The 18,866-nt window shown below is 40.6% G+C and overlaps 1 protein-coding gene across 2 annotated transcripts in view; it reads left to right on the top strand.

The window, feature by feature from the left end:
- Positions 1 to 3,741: 3,741 nt before the first annotated feature.
- Positions 3,742 to 18,866, top strand: part of slc39a8 (solute carrier family 39 member 8) — an 83,003-nt gene continuing 67,878 nt past the window's right edge. Inside the window, exon 1 of one of the 2 annotated variants that reach the window (XM_052496034.1) lies at positions 3,742 to 4,346. In XM_052496034.1, the coding sequence (XP_052351994.1) occupies positions 4,119 to 4,346 (228 nt within the window). In that variant the 5' untranslated portion in view covers positions 3,742 to 4,118. The remainder of the gene's footprint in view (positions 4,347 to 18,866) is intronic. The other variant, XM_052496035.1, reaches the window with a different exon arrangement.

The raw sequence follows: 18,866 nt of genomic DNA, 5'->3' as shown, positions 1-18,866 counted from the left end.
CACACCGTGACCCTCCATTTCTCTGGTGTATCTGCCTTCCTGTGGCTGGATGTGGGCGACGACACAGGACGATTCAGCACCAGCGTATTCCTCATGGTCACCAGGAGCAGAACACTGATTTGATTTGACCTTTGACACCTAGGGTCTCACAAGGACCCAGCACCTAGCCCAGGTCTTAACCATCACTACCCTCAGAGATGTAACCATCTCTACCCTCAGAGATGTAACCATTACTACCCTCAGAGATGTAACCATCACTACCCTCAGAGATGTAACCATTACTACCCTCAGAGATGTAACCATGACTACCCTCAGAGATGTAACCATCACTACCCTCAGAGATGTAACCATCACTACCCTCAGAGATGTAACCATTACTACCCTCAGAGATGTAACCATTACTACCCTCAGAGATGTAACCATTACTACCCTCAGAGATGTAACCATCACTACCCTCAGAGATGTAACCATGACTACCCTCAGAGATGTAACCATTACTACCCTCAGAGATGTAACCATTACTACCCTCAGAGATGTAACCATTACTACCCTCAGAGATGTAACCATTACTACCCTCAGAGATGTAACCATTACTACCCTCAGAGATGTAACCATTACTACCCTCAGAGATGTAACCATGACTACCCTCAGAGATGTAACCATCACTACCCTCAGAGATGTAACCATTACTACCCTCAGAGATGTAACCATCACTACCCTCAGAGATGTAACCATCACTACCCTCAGAGATGTAACCATGACTACCCTCAGAGATGTAACCATCACTACCCTCAGAGATGTAACCATTACTACCCTCAGAGATGTAACCATCACTACCCTCAGAGATGTAACCATCACTACCCTCAGAGATGTAACCATTACTACCCTCAGAGATGTAACCATTACTACCCTCAGAGATGTAACCATTACTACCCTCAGAGATGTAACCATCACTACCCTCAGAGATGTAACCATTACTACCCTCAGAGATGTAACCATCACTACCCTCAGAGATGTAACCATCACTACCCTCAGAGATGTAACCATGACTACCCTCAGAGATGTAACCATCACTACCCTCAGAGATGTAACCATGACTACCCTCAGAGATGTAACCATGACTACCCTCAGAGATGTAACCATGACTACCCTCCGAGATGTAACCATGACTACCCTCCGAGATGTAACCATCACTACCCTCAGAGATGTAACCATGACTACCCTCCGAGATGTAACCATCACTACCTTCAGAGATGTAACCATCACTACCCTCAGAGATGTATACTGACACTGAGAGACCCTATCCTGTACCTGTCTGTACCCTGTCTGTGCCCTGTGGTCTATACCCTGTATAGTGTTCTGCTTTTGACCAGAGCCCCACAGGTCTTGGTTGGTCTTGGTTGAAGCCCCACGGGTCTTGGTTGGTATTGGTTGGAGCCCCACAGGTTTCTGTTGGTCTTGGTTGGAGCCCCACGGGTCTTGGTTGGAGCCCCACGGGTCTTGGTTGGTCTTGGTTGGAGCCCCACGGGTCTTGGTTGGTCTTGGTTGGAGCCCCACGGGTTTCTGTTGGTCTTGGTTGGAGCCCCACAGGTCTTGGTTGGAGCCCCACGGGTCTTGGTTGGAGCCCCACAGGTCTTGGTTGGAGCCCCACAGGTCTTGGTTGGAGCCCCACGGGTCTTGGTTGGTCTTGGTTGGAGCCCCACGGGTTTCTGTTGGTCTTGGTTGGAGCCCCACAGGTCTTGGTTGGAGCCCCACGGGTCTTGGTTGGAGCCCCACAGGTCTTGGTTGGAGCCCCACAGGTCTTGGTTGGAGCCCCACAGGTCTTGGTTGGAGCCCCACGGGTCTTGGTTGGAGCCCCACAGGTCTTGGTTGGAGCCCCACAGGTCTTGGTTGGAGCCCCACAGGTCTTGGTTGGAGCCCCACGGGTCTTGGTTGGAGCCCCACAGGTCTTGGTCGGAGCCCCACAGGTCTTGGTTGGAGCCCCACAGGTCTTGGTTGGAGCCCCACGGGTCTTGGTTGGTCTTGGTTGGAGCCCCATGGGCCCTGGTCAAAAGGTGTGCACTATATAGGGTTTGGGTGCCATTTCGGACATACTTACTGATCCTCTACCCAATACCCAACAGCTAAACCCTCTCTATCACCTCTTTGAGAGATGTATACTGATCCCCTACAGTACCCAGTACACCCAGAAATTCCTAAACTAAAATAATACTGCGATATACTTTATCAAGGAAGTTTAACACTCAGGTATGTGGATGAACAATGTTGTTTGTGAGATTCAATGTAAATAAGGAATTTGCAATAATAAAATAAATGTAGATACATTTTAGATTTGTATTTCAGACTAGATTAGTAGTTCAGATAAAATTAGTCTATTTAGTCTATTTCAGATTAGATTAGTCTATTTCAGATTAGATTAGTCTATTTCAGGTTAGATTAGTCTATTTCAGACTAGATTAGTCTATTTCAGACTAGATTAGTCTATTTCAGACTAGATTATTCTATTTCAGATTAGATTAGTCTATTTAAGATTAGATTCGTCTATTTCAGATTAGATTAGTCTATTTACATTTACATTACATTTAAGTCATTTAGCAGACGCTCTTATCCAGAGCGACTTACATAGACAACCTGGTGGTCCCGGGCTCCCCCAGGAACACCATATCGATACAGAACTTAGTGTGGACACCCGTTCGACATAGTGTGCTGCAGCCCAGAGCTCCTCAGCTCACTTGATCCACCAACCTCAGCCTCCCAGTGACTTGGATTACAGGCACATGCCACCGCACCCGGCAGACTAGATTAGTCTATTTCAGATTAGATTAGTCTATTTCAGACTAGATTAGTCTATTTCAGATTAGATTAGTATATTTCAGACTAGATTAGTCTATTTAAAATTAGATTAGTCTATTTCAGATTAGATTAGTCTATTTCAGACTAGATTAGTCTATTTCAGACTAGATTAGTCTATTTCAGATTAGATTAGTCTATTTCAGACTAGATTAGTCTATTTCAGATTAGATTAGTCTATTTCAGACTAGATTAGTCTATTTCAGATTAGATTAGTCTATTTCAGACTAGATTAGTCTATTTCAGATTAGATTAGTATATTTCAGACTAGATTAGTCTATTTAAAATTAGATTAGTCTATTTCAGATTAGATTAGTCTATTTCAGACTAGATTAGTCTATTTCAGACTAGATTAGTCTATTTCAGATTAGATTAGTCTATTTCAGACTAGATTAGTCTATTTCAGTCTAGATTAGTCTATTCCAGACTAGATTAGTCTATTTCAGACTAGATTAGTCTATTCCAGACTAGATGAGTCTATTCCAGACTAGAATATAATGCCAATGTTCTGGGTGAGGCTTTTAGTACCGTTACTGTGTCATTGGGTGAAGTGATATCCACTGTCCACAACGAGGCAGTAAGAACATTAAGTTCCCTTTATATTTCACAATGGTTTCAGTGTCCCTGCTCCACAAACTACACATGTTAACACACGGATAGAAGCAACAGTCCATTTTACCATTAGGAATTTGGCACTCCCTGTTACATGTGCGTTTTTCTCATAGGGGGCTCTCAATTTATCCCCATTTAACCCGCCGTTTTAATGTTTGTAATACGGTAATTCAGTGAACACGTTGGCAAGCAAGTGAAAAAGTCACAAAGAACCCATTGAAACAGCCCCCCCGTGCCACTAAATGTCGTAGAAACAGTCACCTCAATATTCGACTTCCAACCGGCTCATGCCGAGGTGATCTTTGAACCGCTGGATCGCTTTCTAATCTCTGCAACTACTGATAGCATAGCCCTGCTAGGATTCATTCGGTGAACGTCCCAGAACGAACGGAGTCGAATGTGCAACAGGACCTGTCTTTATCATTGCAGTCCTTATTATAATGACATGTAACGGAAAGTTAAAGGAAATAGCTTTTGGATCGATGAACACTTTGCCTCGCTGAAAAGCGTTCCTTCTGTTTTTTTTTCTGTAGGATTGTAAAGCATATTTATTTAAATGAAAACTCCATGCAGTATTTACACGTTTTCTCTTTAGAGCAAGCGACGCATCAAAAGTTTCTCCAGCGCGACTCCAGGTTCAGTCCTCGCCAGATACAATGTATCACTTCGGATCTTTAGTGACGTGCGCGCTTCTTTTTATTTCATTATCGAATTGTGTACACGTGGACAGTAAGAAAGGACAAGGCTTTCTTGAGGACATATTGCGGTTTTACGGTGAAAATGGCTCTATTTCAACAGCACACCTTGAACACTTTCTGCTGCTAATATCAACCAGAAGACCAGCTTTTATTGTGGATGAGGAAAACCCACTTATCAATTCTGAGGTACAGTGCGCCTTATATATTTAAGACCACTTAACAACTTTCCTCCCAAAACAGTGTCGTCGTCCCCCCCCCCACCATGAATATTGTATTGATCTTCTTATTCACTACTATTCTGCTTGCAGTCCTAACGATGACGTCACTTTCCTATGGTTAATGAGGAAACCGTGAAAATAAAAACCTTGCGTTTCAGAAAATGTCAAGGTGGATATCTCATTCAAAGATATTACATTTTAATCAGTTTCTACGGTGCTTATAAGCAAATACAATAAGGTATCAATGGAAGAAGAAAAAATGAAATAGGTTATCAATTTTTTTTTTTTTTTAAGACCACTGTTGAAAAATACAATGTTCAGTAATTACTTAGTCAGCACAATGTAATGCAATTAACGGTCTTATTTTTATGGAAGCCTATTGAGATAGTAAGTCATAATAATGAGATAGCACGTTTTTATTATGCAATAGTAACACAGCTAGCTCATTTGATTCCTTGGAAGTTGTTGGAACGTACAATGTTTGGTTTCCCATTGGTTCTGGGAACGAAGCCATAAGTTTCTTGACCGGTAAAACTGAACTTTTTTTCCCCAATGTTCTGAGAACTGAAGCGAAAATGCCTTTCTGGAAACAGTTATTGGTAGGTTGCAGGGATGTTCTGAGAACGTTTTACTCTGGTTCCTTGAAAGTGTTCCTGAGAGGAAAATTAAAATTATGAAAACTGAAATTATATTTAAAACTTTCACCGAATGTTTCAATTAGACTTTTATTAACACTGTTAGCTTATTTTGGGCAAACTTTTTTTTTAAATAATTCCAAGCACAGATGGGACACTTAGAAATTCATTACCTTAGGCATTAATCATGCAAACACACATTTCTTTATTGTGACACGGCATCAGTGAGATTTGAACCTATAAACCTCTATTCTCTGTCAATGGAATGAATCCACTGGGCAACCAAGATGGAGCTAACATTTTAATATATTCGAACTTTCGAATATATTCGTGCTTCTACACCTGCATTGCTTGCTGTTTGGGGTTTTAGGCTGGGTTTCTGTACAGCACTTTGAGATATCAGCTGATGTACGAAGGGCTATATAAATACATTTGATTTGATTTTGATTTGAACCACTGAAACTAAAACAAAAAATAATAATTAAAAAACTATTTAGTCTAAAATAATTAACAAACCCGTTTGAAAAAATAAACTATCTTTGACTCTAAAATAAAAATAGAAACATAATTAATTAATTATGTTCAATTAGTTTCTCTCTAAATAGTGGGTGAAACATTTATGGTGTTTTCAAGCTTTTTTTTCTAATGGGGTTTTCAAGTTTCAGAATCTGCGGGTCCCACTGAGATTGACTTTAATTTAAAGGTAGAATCGGCAAGGAGCAGGTTGCGTTCATGTCATCCTATGTTTTTTTTTTTTTACCTTTATTCAAATAGGCAAGAACAAATTCTTATTTTCAATGACGGCCTAGTGGGTTAACTGCATGTTCAGGGGCAGAACGACAGATTTGTACTTTGTCAGCTCGGGGATTCGAACTTGCAACCTTTCGGTAACTAGTCCAACGCTCTAACCACTAGGCTACCCTGCTGCCCCGCTCTGCATACAACCTTCCCACAATGTTCTGGGAATGGTGCAGGATAGAAAGTTGCTTAGCTTTGGAGCATTCTCACCACATTTAAGGAACTTGGCAACAATTTTTTTTGTTATTTTCATGATATTTCATTACTTTAACAGAACGTTTCCTAAAAGTTACATTTAATTTAAAGTTTGGTAACGTTCTAGGAATGTTCTCCAACTGGTTTGACATTGGGAATGTTTTCAAATTTGAGAATGTTAAGAAACAACTTGATTCTGTAGGAATTTAAATACTTCCGCAGAACATTTCCTACAGGTTTCCTCATTGGTTCTGTTTTAATTAAGGTCAGGTTCTCAGAACATTAAGAAAACGTTCCATTAAAAAAAAAAACGCATGAAAACATTTAATAACGTTCAAAGAAGGTTCTAAGAATGTTTTTTTTTTTTTAAACTTATACGGAACATTCCTTTCTCAGCTTAAAAAAAAACTATCTTCTATCTTGTTAATTAAGTGTGTTCAGGTGTGTTCAGGCTTGGCTAATTGGTGTTCAGGTGTGTTGGCTAATTGGCAACACCTGATCTGAGTGCTTGTTTTCTTTGAAATGCGGTCTGTTTGAATGGACTAAAATAAACAGCTTTTTATGAGTAAAAAAAAAACATGTTTTTGTTGTCTTTATGGGAAGGAGCCATCCAATCCAGTGCAAGCTTACAAATAACAACACTATTATCAATGTGGAAACAGACACCCAGCTCATTTTACAGCCTTGTGACTACAAATATAGAAGGTAAGATGACAAGATGACTTCAAGGTATGTTATGGGTAATTACGTGGTAATAAATGACACATGACCATGTATATTCAGATGTTTCTCAGGTATTACTTTGAAACAGCCTTCCAGGACTGTATTACCAGTAATACTTGGACTTACCTTTGGGACTAAAATGTGTTACCATATAATTACATTTTGTGAGTATTTTCCTTGGTAGTTCATATATATTTATATATATGTATATATATATATATATGTATATATATATATATATATATATATATATATATATATATATATATATATATATAATATAAATATATATATATATATATATAAATATATATATATATATATATATATATATAAATATATATATATATATATATATATATATAAATATATATAAATAATATATGCCATTTAGCAGACGCTTTTATCCAAAGCGACTTACAGTCATGTGTGCATACATTCTACGTATGGGTGGTCCCGGGAATCGAACCCACTACCCTGGCGTTACAAGCGCCATGCTCTACCAACTGTGCTACAGAAGGACCAGTGTAATATATATATTACACTGAAATAGTGGTGTGACTAGGTATTATCTGGTACTAGTGGTGTGACTAGATAGTGGTGTGACTAGGTAGTGGTGTGACTAGGTATTATCTGGTACTAGTGGTGTGGCTAGGTATTATCTGGTAGTAGTGGTGTGACTAGGTATTATATGGTACTAGTGGTGTGACTAGGTATTATATGGTACTAGTGGTGTGACTAGGTATTATCTGGTACTAGTGGTGTGACTAGATAGTGGTGTGACTAGGTATTATATGGTACTAGTGGTGTGACTAGGTATTATCTGGTACTAGTGGTGTGACTAGGTATTATCTGGTACTAGTGGTGTGACTAGGTATTATCTGGTACTAGTGGTGTGACTAGGTATTATATGGTAGTAGTGGTGTGACTAGGTATTATCTGGTAGTAGTGGTGTGACTAGGTAGTGGTGTGACTAGGTATTATATGGTACTAGTGGTGTGACTAGGTATTATATGGTAGTAGTGGTGTGACTAGGTATTATATGGTAGTAGTGGTGTGACTAGGTATTATATGGTAGTAGTGGTGTGACTAGGTATTATATGGTAGTAGTGGTGTGACTAGGTATTATATGGTACTAGTGGTGTGATTAGGTAGTGGTGTGACTAGGTAGGGGTGTGACTAGGTAGGGGTGTGACTAGGTAGTGGTGTGACTAGGTATTATCTGGTACTAGTGGTGTGACTAGGTAGTGGTGTGACTAGGTAGTGGTGTGACTAGGTAGTGGTGTGACTAGGTAGTGATGTGACTAGGTAGTGGTGTGACTAGGTATTATATGGTACTAGTGGTGTGACTAGGTAGTGGTGTGACTAGGTAGTATATGGTATAGGTGGTGTGACTAGGTAGTGGTGTGACTAGGTAGTGGTGTGACTAGGTAGTGGTGTGACTAGGTAGTGGTGTGACTAGGTAGTGATGTGACTAGGTAGTGGTGTGACTAGGTAGTGGTGTGACTAGGTAGTGGTGTGACTAGGTAGGGGTGTGGCTAGGTAGTGGTGTGACTAGGTATTATATGGTACTAGTGGTGTGACTAGGTAGTGGTGTGACTAGGTAGTGGTGTGACTAGGTAGTGGTGTGACTAGGTAGTGGTGTGACTAGGTAGTGGTGTGACTAGGTAGTGGTGTGACTAGGTAGTGGTGTGACTAGGTATTATCTGGTACTAGTGGTGTGACTAGGTATTATATGGTACTAGTGGTGTGACTAGGTAGTGGTGTGACTAGGTATTATATGGTACTAGTGGTGTGACTAGGTATTATCTGGTACTAGTGGTGTGACTAGGTATTATCTGGTACTAGTGGTGTGACTAGGTATTATCTGGTACTAGTGGTGTGACTAGGTATTATATGGTACTAGTGGTGTGACTAGGTATTATCTGGTACTAGTGGTGTGACTAGGTATTATATGGTACTAGTGGTGTGACTAGGTATTATCTGGTACTAGTGGTGTGACTAGGTATTATATGGTAGTAGTGGTGTGACTAGGTATTATCTGGTACTAGTGGTGTGACTAGGTATTATATGGTACTAGTGGTGTGACTAGGTATTATATGGTACTAGTGGTGTGACTAGGTATTATATGGTAGTAGTGGTGTGACTAGGTAGTGGTGTGACTAGGTATTATATGGTACTAGTGGTGTGACTAGGTATTATATGGTACTAGTGGTGTGACTAGGTATTATATGGTACTAGTGGTGTGACTAGGTAGTGGTGTGACTAGGTATTATCTGGTACTAGTGGTGTGACTAGGTATTATATGGTACTAGTGGTGTGACTAGGTATTATATGGTAGTAGTGGTGTGACTAGGTAGTGGTGTGACTAGGTAGTGGTGTGACTAGGTAGTGGTGTGACTAGGTAGTGGTGTGACTAGGTATTATATGGTAGTAGTGGTGTGACTAGGTAGTGGTGTGACTAGGTAGTGGTGTGACTAGGTATTATATGGTAGTAGTGGTGTGACTAGGTAGTGGTGTGACTAGGTAGTGGTGTGACTAGGTATTATATGGTAGTAGTGGTGTGACTAGGTAGTGGTGTGACTAGGTATTATATGGTACTAGTGGTGTGACTAGGTATTATATGGTAGTAGTGGTGTGACTAGGTATTATATGGTACTAGTGGTGTGACTAGGTATTATATGGTACTAGTGGTGTGACTAGGTAGTATATGGTACTAGTGGTGTGACTAGGTATTATATGGTACTAGTGGTGTGACTAGGTATTATATGGTACTAGTGGTGTGACTAGGTATTATATGGTACTAGTGGTGTGACTAGGTAGTGGTGTGACTAGGTATTATATGGTACTAGTGGTGTGACTAGGTATTATATGGTACTAGTGGTGTGACTAGGTATTATATGGTAGTAGTGGTGTGACTAGGTAGTGGTGTGACTAGGTAGTGGTGTGACTAGGTAGTGGTGTGACTAGGTAGTGGTGTGACTAGGTATTATATGGTAGTAGTGGTGTGACTAGGTAGTGGTGTGACTAGGTATTGTATGGTACTAGTGGTGTGACTAGGTATTATATGGTAGTAGTGGTGTGACTAGGTAGTGGTGTGACTAGGTATTATATGGTACTAGTGGTGTGACTAGGTATTATATGGTACTAGTGGTGTGACTAGGTATTATATGGTACTAGTGGTGTGACTAGGTAGTGGTGTGACTAGGTATTATATGGTACTAGTGGTGTGACTAGGTATTATATGGTACTAGTGGTGTGACTAGGTAGTGGTGTGACTAGGTATTATCTGGTACTAGTGGTGTGACTAGGTAGTGGTGTGACTAGGTATTATATGGTACTAGTGGTGTGACTAGGTATTATATGGTACTAGTGGTGTGACTAGGTATTATATGGTACTAGTGGTGTGACTAGGTATTGTATGGTACTAGTGGTGTGACTAGGTAGTATATGGTACTAGTGGTGTGACTAGGTATTATCTGGTAGTAGTGGTGTGACTAGGTAGTGGTGTGACTAGGTATTATATGGTACTAGTGGTGTGACTAGGTATTATCTGGTACTAGTGGTGTGACTAGGTATTATATGGTAGTAGTGGTGTGACTAGGTATTATCTGGTACTAGTGGTGTGACTAGGTATTATCTGGTACTAGTGGTGTGACTAGGTATTATCTGGTAGTAGTGGTGTGACTAGGTATTATATGGTAGTAGTGGTGTGACTAGGTATTATATGGTACTAGTGGTGTGACTAGGTATTATATGGTACTAGTGGTGTGACTAGGTATTATATGGTACTAGTGGTGTGACTAGGTATTATATGGTAGTAGTGGTGTGACTAGGTATTATATGGTAGTAGTGGTGTGACTAGGTATTATATGGTACTAGTGGTGTGACTAGGTATTATATGGTAGTAGTGGTGTGACTAGGTATTATCTGGTACTAGTGGTGTGACTAGGTAGTGGTGTGACTAGGTATTATATGGTACTAGTGGTGTGACTAGGTATTATATGGTAGTAGTGGTGTGACTAGGTATTATATGGTAGTAGTGGTGTGACTAGGTATTATCTGGTACTAGTGGTGTGACTAGGTATTATCTGGTACTAGTGGTGTGACTAGGTAGTGGTGTGACTAGGTATTATATGGTACTAGTGGTGTGACTAGGTATTATATGGTAGTAGTGGTGTGACTAGGTATTATATGGTACTAGTGGTGTGACTAGGTATTATATGGTACTAGTGGTGTGACTAGGTATTATCTGGTACTAGTGGTGTGACTAGGTATTATCTGGTACTAGTGGTGTGACTAGGTAGTGGTGTGACTAGGTATTATATGGTAGTAGTGGTGTGACTAGGTATTATCTGGTACTAGTGGTGTGACTAGGTATTATCTGGTACTAGTGGTGTGACTAGGTATTATCTGGTACTAGTGGTGTGACTAGGTATTATATGGTACTAGTGGTGTGACTAGGTAGTGGTGTGACTAGGTATTATATGGTACTAGTGGTGTGACTAGGTATTATATGGTACTAGTGGTGTGACTAGGTAGTGGTGTGACTAGGTATTATATGGTACTAGTGGTGTGACTAGGTAGTATATGGTACTAGTGGTGTGACTAGGTATTATATGGTACTAGTGGTGTGACTAGGTAGTGGTGTGACTAGGTATTATATGGTACTAGTGGTGTGACTAGGTATTATATGGTACTAGTGGTGTGACTAGGTCTTATCTGGTACTAGTGGTGTGACTAGGTAGTGGTGTGACTAGGTATTATATGGTACTAGTGGTGTGACTAGGTATTATATGGTACTAGTGGTGTGACTAGGTATTATCTGGTACTAGTGGTGTGACTAGGTATTATATGGTAGTAGTGGTGTGACTAGGTATTATCTGGTACTAGTGGTGTGACTAGGTATTATCTGGTACTAGTGGTGTGACTAGGTATTATCTGGTACTAGTGGTGTGACTAGGTATTATCTGGTACTAGTGGTGTGACTAGGTAGTGGTGTGACTAGGTATTATCTGGTACTAGTGGTGTGACTAGGTAGTGGTGTGACTAGGTATTATATGGTACTAGTGGTGTGACTAGGTAGTGGTGTGACTAGGTATTATCTGGTTCTAGTGGTGTGACTAGGTATTATCTGGTACTAGTGGTGTGACTAGGTATTATATGGTAGTAGTGGTGTGACTAGGTATTATATGGTAGTAGTGGTGTGACTAGGTATTATATGGTAGTAGTGGTGTGACTAGGTATTATCTGGTACTAGTGGTGTGACTAGGTATTATCTGGTACTAGTGGTGTGACTAGGTAGTGGTGTGACTAGGTATTATCTGGTACTAGTGGTGTGACTAGGTATTGTATGGTACTAGTGGTGTGACTAGGTATTATATGGTAGTAGTGGTGTGACTAGGTATTATATGGTACTAGTGGTGTGACTAGGTATTATCTGGTACTAGTGGTGTGACTAGGTAGTGGTGTGACTAGGTATTATCTGGTACTAGTGGTGTGACTAGGTATTGTATGGTACTAGTGGTGTGACTAGGTATTATATGGTACTAGTGGTGTGACTAGGTAGTGGTGTGACTAGGTATTATATGGTACTAGTGGTGTGACTAGGTAGTGGTGTGACTAGGTATTATCTGGTACTAGTGGTGTGACTAGGTATTATCTGGTTCTAGTGGTGTGACTAGGAATTATCTGGTACTAGTGGTGTGACTAGGTAGTGGTGTGACTAGGTATTATCTGGTACTAGTGGTGTGACTAGGTATTATCTGGTACTAGTGGTGTGACTAGGTATTGTATGGTACTAGTGGTGTGACTAGGTATTATATGGTACTAGTGGTGTGACTAGGTAGTGGTGTGACTAGGTATTATATGGTACTAGTGGTGTGACTAGGTAGTGGTGTGACTAGGTATTATCTGGTACTAGTGGTGTGACTAGGTATTGTATGGTACTAGTGGTGTGACTAGGTATTATATGGTACTAGTGGTGTGACTAGGTATTATATGGTACTAGTGGTGTGACTAGGTATTATATGGTACTAGTGGTGTGACTAGGTATTATATGGTACTAGTGGTGTGACTAGGTAGTGGTGTGACTAGGTATTATATGGTACTAGTGGTGTGACTAGGTATTATATGGTACTAGTGGTGTGACTAGGTATTATATGGTACTAGTGGTGTGACTAGGTAGTGGTGTGACTAGGTATTATATGGTACTAGTGGTGTGACTAGGTAGTGGTGTGACTAGGTATTATATGGTACTAGTGGTGTGACTAGGTATTATCTGGTACTAGTGGTGTGACTAGGTATTATCTGGTACTAGTGGTGTGACTAGGTATTATCTGGTACTAGTGGTGTGACTAGGTATTATATGGTAGTAGTGGTGTGACTAGGTATTATCTGGTACTAGTGGTGTGACTAGGTATTATATGGTACTAGTGGTGTGACTAGGTAGTGGTGTGACTAGGTATTATATGGTACTAGTGGTGTGACTAGGTATTATATGGTACTAGTGGTGTGACTAGGTATTATATGGTACTAGTGGTGTGACTAGGTATTATCTGGTACTAGTGGTGTGACTAGGTAGTGGTGTGACTAGGTATTATATGGTACTAGTGGTGTGACTAGGTAGTGGTGTGACTAGGTATTATCTGGTACTAGTGGTGTGACTAGGTATTATCTGGTACTAGTGGTGTGACTAGGTAGTGATGTGACTAGGTAGTGGTGTGACTAGGTATTATCTGGTACTAGTGGTGTGACTAGGTAGTGGTGTGACTAGGTATTATCTGGTACTAGTGGTGTGACTAGGTATTATCTGGTAGTAGTGGTGTGACTAGGTATTATATGGTACTAGTGGTGTGACTAGGTATTATATGGTACTAGTGGTGTGACTAGGTATTATATGGTACTAGTGGTGTGACTAGGTATTATCTGGTACTAGTGGTGTGACTAGGTATTATCTGGTTCTAGTGGTGTGACTAGGTATTATATGGTACTAGTGGTGTGACTAGGTATTATATGGTACTAGTGGTGTGACTAGGTATTATCTGGTTCTAGTGGTGTGACTAGGTATTATCTGGTACTAGTGGTGTGACTAGGTATTATATGGTACTAGTGGTGTGACTAGGTATTATATGGTACTAGTGGTGTGACTAGGTATTATCTGGTACTAGTGGTGTGACTAGGTATTATATGGTACTAGTGGTGTGACTAGGTATTATCTGGTACTAGTGGTGTGACTAGGTATTATATGGTACTAGTGGTGTGACTAGGTATTATATGGTACTAGTGGTGTGACTAGGCATTATATGGTACTAGTGGTGTGACTAGGTATTATATGGTACTAGTGGTGTGACTAGGTATTATCTGGTACTAGTGGTGTGACTAGGTATTATATGGTACTAGTGGTGTGACTAGGTATTATCTGGTACTAGTGGTGTGACTAGGTATTATATGGTACTAGTGGTGTGACTAGGCATTATCTGGTACTAGTGGTGTGACTAGGCATTATATGGTACTAGTGGTGTGACTAGGTATTATCTGGTACTAGTGGTGTGACTAGGCATTATATGGTACTAGTGGTGTGACTAGGTATTATATGGTACTAGTGGTGTGACTAGGTATTATATGGTACTAGTGGTGTGACTAGGTATTATATGGTACTAGTGGTGTGACTAGGCATTATATGGTACTAGTGGTGTGACTAGGTATTATATGGTACTAGTGGTGTGACTAGGTATTATATGGTACTAGTGGTGTGACTAGGTATTATATGGTACTAGTGGTGTGACTAGGTATTATATGGTACTAGTGGTGTGACTAGGTATTATATGGTACTAGTGGTGTGACTAGGTATTATCTGGTACTAGTGGTGTGACTAGGTATTATATGGTACTAGTGGTGTGACTAGGTATTATCTGGTACTAGTGGTGTGACTAGGTATTATATGGTACTAGTGGTGTGACTAGGTATTATCTGGTAGTAGTGGTGTGACTAGGTATTATATGGTACTAGTGGTGTGACTAGGTATTATATGGTACTAGTGGTGTGACTAGGTATTATATGGTACTAGTGGTGTGACTAGGTATTATATGGTACTAGTGGTGTGACTAGGTATTATCTGGTACTAGTGGTGTGACTAGGTATTATATGGTACTAGTGGTGTGACTAGGTATTATCTGGTACTAGTGGTGTGACTAGGTATTATATGGTACTAGTGGTGTGACTAGGTATTATCTGGTACTAGTGGTGTGACTAGGTATTATATGGTACTAGTGGTGTGACTAGGTATTATATGGTACTAGTGGTGTGACTAGGTATTATCTGGTACTAGTGGTGTGACTAGGTATTATCTGGTTCTAGTGGTGTGACTAGGTATTATATGGTACTAGTGGTGTGACTAGGTATTATATGGTACTAGTGGTGTGACTAGGCATTATCTGGTACTAGTGGTGTGACTAGGTATTATCTGGTACTAGTGGTGTGACTAGGTAGTGATGTGACTAGGTAGTGGTGTGACTAGGTATTATCTGGTACTAGTGGTGTGACTAGGTAGTGGTGTGACTAGGTATTATCTGGTACTAGTGGTGTGACTAGGTATTATATGGTAGTAGTGGTGTGACTAGGTATTATATGGTACTAGTGGTGTGACTAGGTATTATATGGTACTAGTGGTGTGACTAGGTATTATCTGGTAGTAGTGGTGTGACTAGGTATTATATGGTACTAGTGGTGTGACTAGGTGTGGTGTGACTAGGTATTATATGGTAGTAGTGGTGTGACTAGGTAGTGGTGTGACTAGGTAGGTACTAGTGGTGTGACTAGGTATTATCTGGTACTAGTGGTGTGACTAGGTATTATCTGGTACTAGTGGTGTGACTAGGTATTATCTGGTACTAGTGGTGTGACTAGGCATATGGTACTAGTGGTGTGACTAGTAGGTGTGACTAGGTAGTGGTGTGACTAGGTATTATCTGGTACTAGTGGTGTGACTAGGTATTATCTGGTACTAGTGGTGTGACTAGGTATTATCTGGTACTAGTGGTGTGACTAGGTATTATCTGGTACTAGTGGTGTGACTAGGTATTATATGGTACTAGTGGTGTGACTAGGTAGTGGTGTGATTATATGGTACTAGTGGTGTGACTAGGGTATTATATGGTACTAGTGGTGTGACTAGGTAGTGGTGTGACTAGGCATTATATGGTACTAGTGGTGTGACTAGGTGTGGTGTGACTAGGTATTATATGGTACTAGTGGTGTGACTAGGTATTATATGGTACTAGTGGTGTGACTAGGTAGTGGTGTGACTAGGTATTATCTGGTACTAGTGGTGTGACTAGGTATTCACTGGTACTAGTGGTGTGACTAGGTCTTATCTGGTACTAGTGGTGTGACTAGGTAGTGGTGTGACTAGGTATTATATGGTAGTAGTGGTGTGACTAGTGGTGTGACTAGGTTTATCTGGTACTAGTGGTGTGACTAGGTATTATCTGGTACTAGTGGTGTGACTAGGTAGTGGTGTGACTAGGTTACTAGTGGTGTGACTAGGTAGTGGTGTGACTAGGTATTATATGGTACTAGTGGTGTGACTAGGTAGTGGTGTGACTAGGTATTATCTGGTTCTAGTGGTGTGACTAGGCATTATCTGGTACTAGTGGTGTGACTAGGCATTATATGGTAGTAGTGGTGTGACTAGGCATTATATGGTAGTAGTGGTGTGACTAGGTATTATCTGGTACTAGTGGTGTGACTAGGTATTATCTGGTACTAGTGGTGTGACTAGGTAGTGGTGTGACTAGGTATTATCTGGTACTAGTGGTGTGACTAGGTATTATATGGTACTAGTGGTGTGACTAGGCATTATATGGTAGTAGTGGTGTGACTAGGTATTATATGGTACTAGTGGTGTGACTAGGTATTATATGGTAGTAGTGGTGTGACTAGGTATTATATGGTACTAGTGGTGTGACTAGGTATTATCTGGTTCTAGTGGTGTGACTAGGAATTATCTGGTACTAGTGGTGTGACTAGGTAGTGGTGTGACTAGGTATTATCTGGTACTAGTGGTGTGACTAGGTATTGTATGGTACTAGTGGTGTGACTAGGTATTATATGGTACTAGTGGTGTGACTAGGTAGTGGTGTGACTAGGTATTATATGGTACTAGTGGTGTGACTAGGTAGTGGTGTGACTAGGTATTATCTGGTACTAGTGGTGTGACTAGGTATTGTATGGTACTAGTGGTGTGACTAGGTATTATCTGGTACTAGTGGTGTGACTAGGTAGTATCTGGTACTAGTGGTGTGACTAGGTATTATCTGGTACTAGTGGTGTGACTAGGTATTATATGGTACTAGTGGTGTGACTAGGTATTATATGGTACTAGTGGTGTGACTAGGTAGTGGTGTGACTAGGTATTATATGGTACTAGTGGTGTGACTAGGTATTATCTGGTACTAGTGGTGTGACTAGGTATTATCTGGTACTAGTGGTGTGACTAGGTATTATCTGGTACTAGTGGTGTGACTAGGTATTATCTGGTACTAGTGGTGTGACTAGGTATTATCTGGTACCAGTGGTGTGACTAGGTATTATATGGTACTAGTGGTGTGACTAGGTATTACCTGGTTCTAGTGGTGTGACTAGGCATTATATGGTACTAGTGGTGTGACTAGGTAGTGGTGTGACTAGGTATTATCTGGTACTAGTGGTGTGACTAGGTGGGTGTGACTAGGTATTATCTGGTACTAGTGGTGTGACTAGGTATTATATGGTACTAGTGGTGTGACTAGGTATTATCTGGTTCTAGTGGTGTGACTAGGTATTATCTGGTACTAGTGGTGTGACTAGGTATTATATGGTAGTAGTGGTGTGACTAGGTAGTGGTGTGACTAGGCATTATCTGGTTCTAGTGGTGTGAGGTGGTGTGACTAGGCATTATATGGTAGTAGTGGTGTGACTAGGTATTATCTGGTACTAGTGGTGTGACTAGGTATTATATGGTAGTAGTGGTGTGACTAGGTATTATATGGTACTAGTGGTGTGAGTAGTGGTGTGACTAGGTATTATATGGTAGTAGTGGTGTGACTAGGTATTATCTGGTACTAGTGGTGTGACTAGGTAGTGGTGTGACTAGGTATTATCTGGTAGTAGTGGTGTGACTAGGTAGTGGTGTGACTAGGCATTATATGGTAGTAGTGGTGTGACTAGGCATTATATGGTACTAGTGGTGTGACTAGGTAGTGGTGTGACTAGGCATTATCTGGTAGTAGTGGTGTGACTAGGTAGTGGTGTGACTAGGCATTATATGGTACTAGTGGTGTGACTAGGTATTATATGGTACTAGTGGTGTGACTAGGTATTATATGGTACTAGTGGTGTGACTAGGTATTATATGGTACTAGTGGTGTGACTAGGCAGTGGTGTGACTAGGCATTATATGGTACTAGTGGTGTGACTAGGTAGTGGTGTGACTAGGTATTATCTGGTACTAGTGGTGTGACTAGGTATTATCTGGTACTAGTGGTGTGACTAGGCATTATATGGTACTAGTGGTGTGACTAGGTATTATATGGTACTAGTGGTGTGACTAGGTATTATATGGTACTAGTGGTGTGACTAGGTATTATATGGTAGTAGTGGTGTGACTAGGTATTATATGGTACTAGTGGTGTGACTAGGTATTATCTGGTACTAGTGGTGTGACTAGGTATTATCTGGTACTAGTGGTGTGACTAGGTATTATATGGTACTAGTGGTGTGACTAGGTATTATCTGGTACTAGTGGTGTGACTAGGTATTATCTGGTACTAGTGGTGTGACTAGGTATTATCTGGTACTAGTGGTGTGACTAGGTATTATATGGTACTAGTGGTGTGACTAGGTAGTGGTGTGACTAGGCATTATATGGTACTAGTGGTGTGACTAGGCATTATATGGTACTAGTGGTGTGACTAGGTAGTGGTGTGACTAGGTATTATATGGTACTAGTGGTGTGACTAGGTAGTGGTGTGACTAGGTATTATATGGTACTAGTGGTGTGACTAGGTATTATATGGTACTAGTGGTGTGACTAGGTAGTGGTGTGACTAGGTATTATCTGGTACTAGTGGTGTGACTAGGTATTCACTGGTACTAGT

Source organism: Oncorhynchus keta, chromosome 35, assembly GCF_023373465.1.
Source record: "Oncorhynchus keta strain PuntledgeMale-10-30-2019 chromosome 35, Oket_V2, whole genome shotgun sequence".
Taxonomy (NCBI): Eukaryota; Metazoa; Chordata; class Actinopteri; order Salmoniformes; family Salmonidae; genus Oncorhynchus; species Oncorhynchus keta.
Note: the sequence above shows the minus strand (reverse complement) of the source record. Positions and strands in the feature narration are given on the sequence as shown.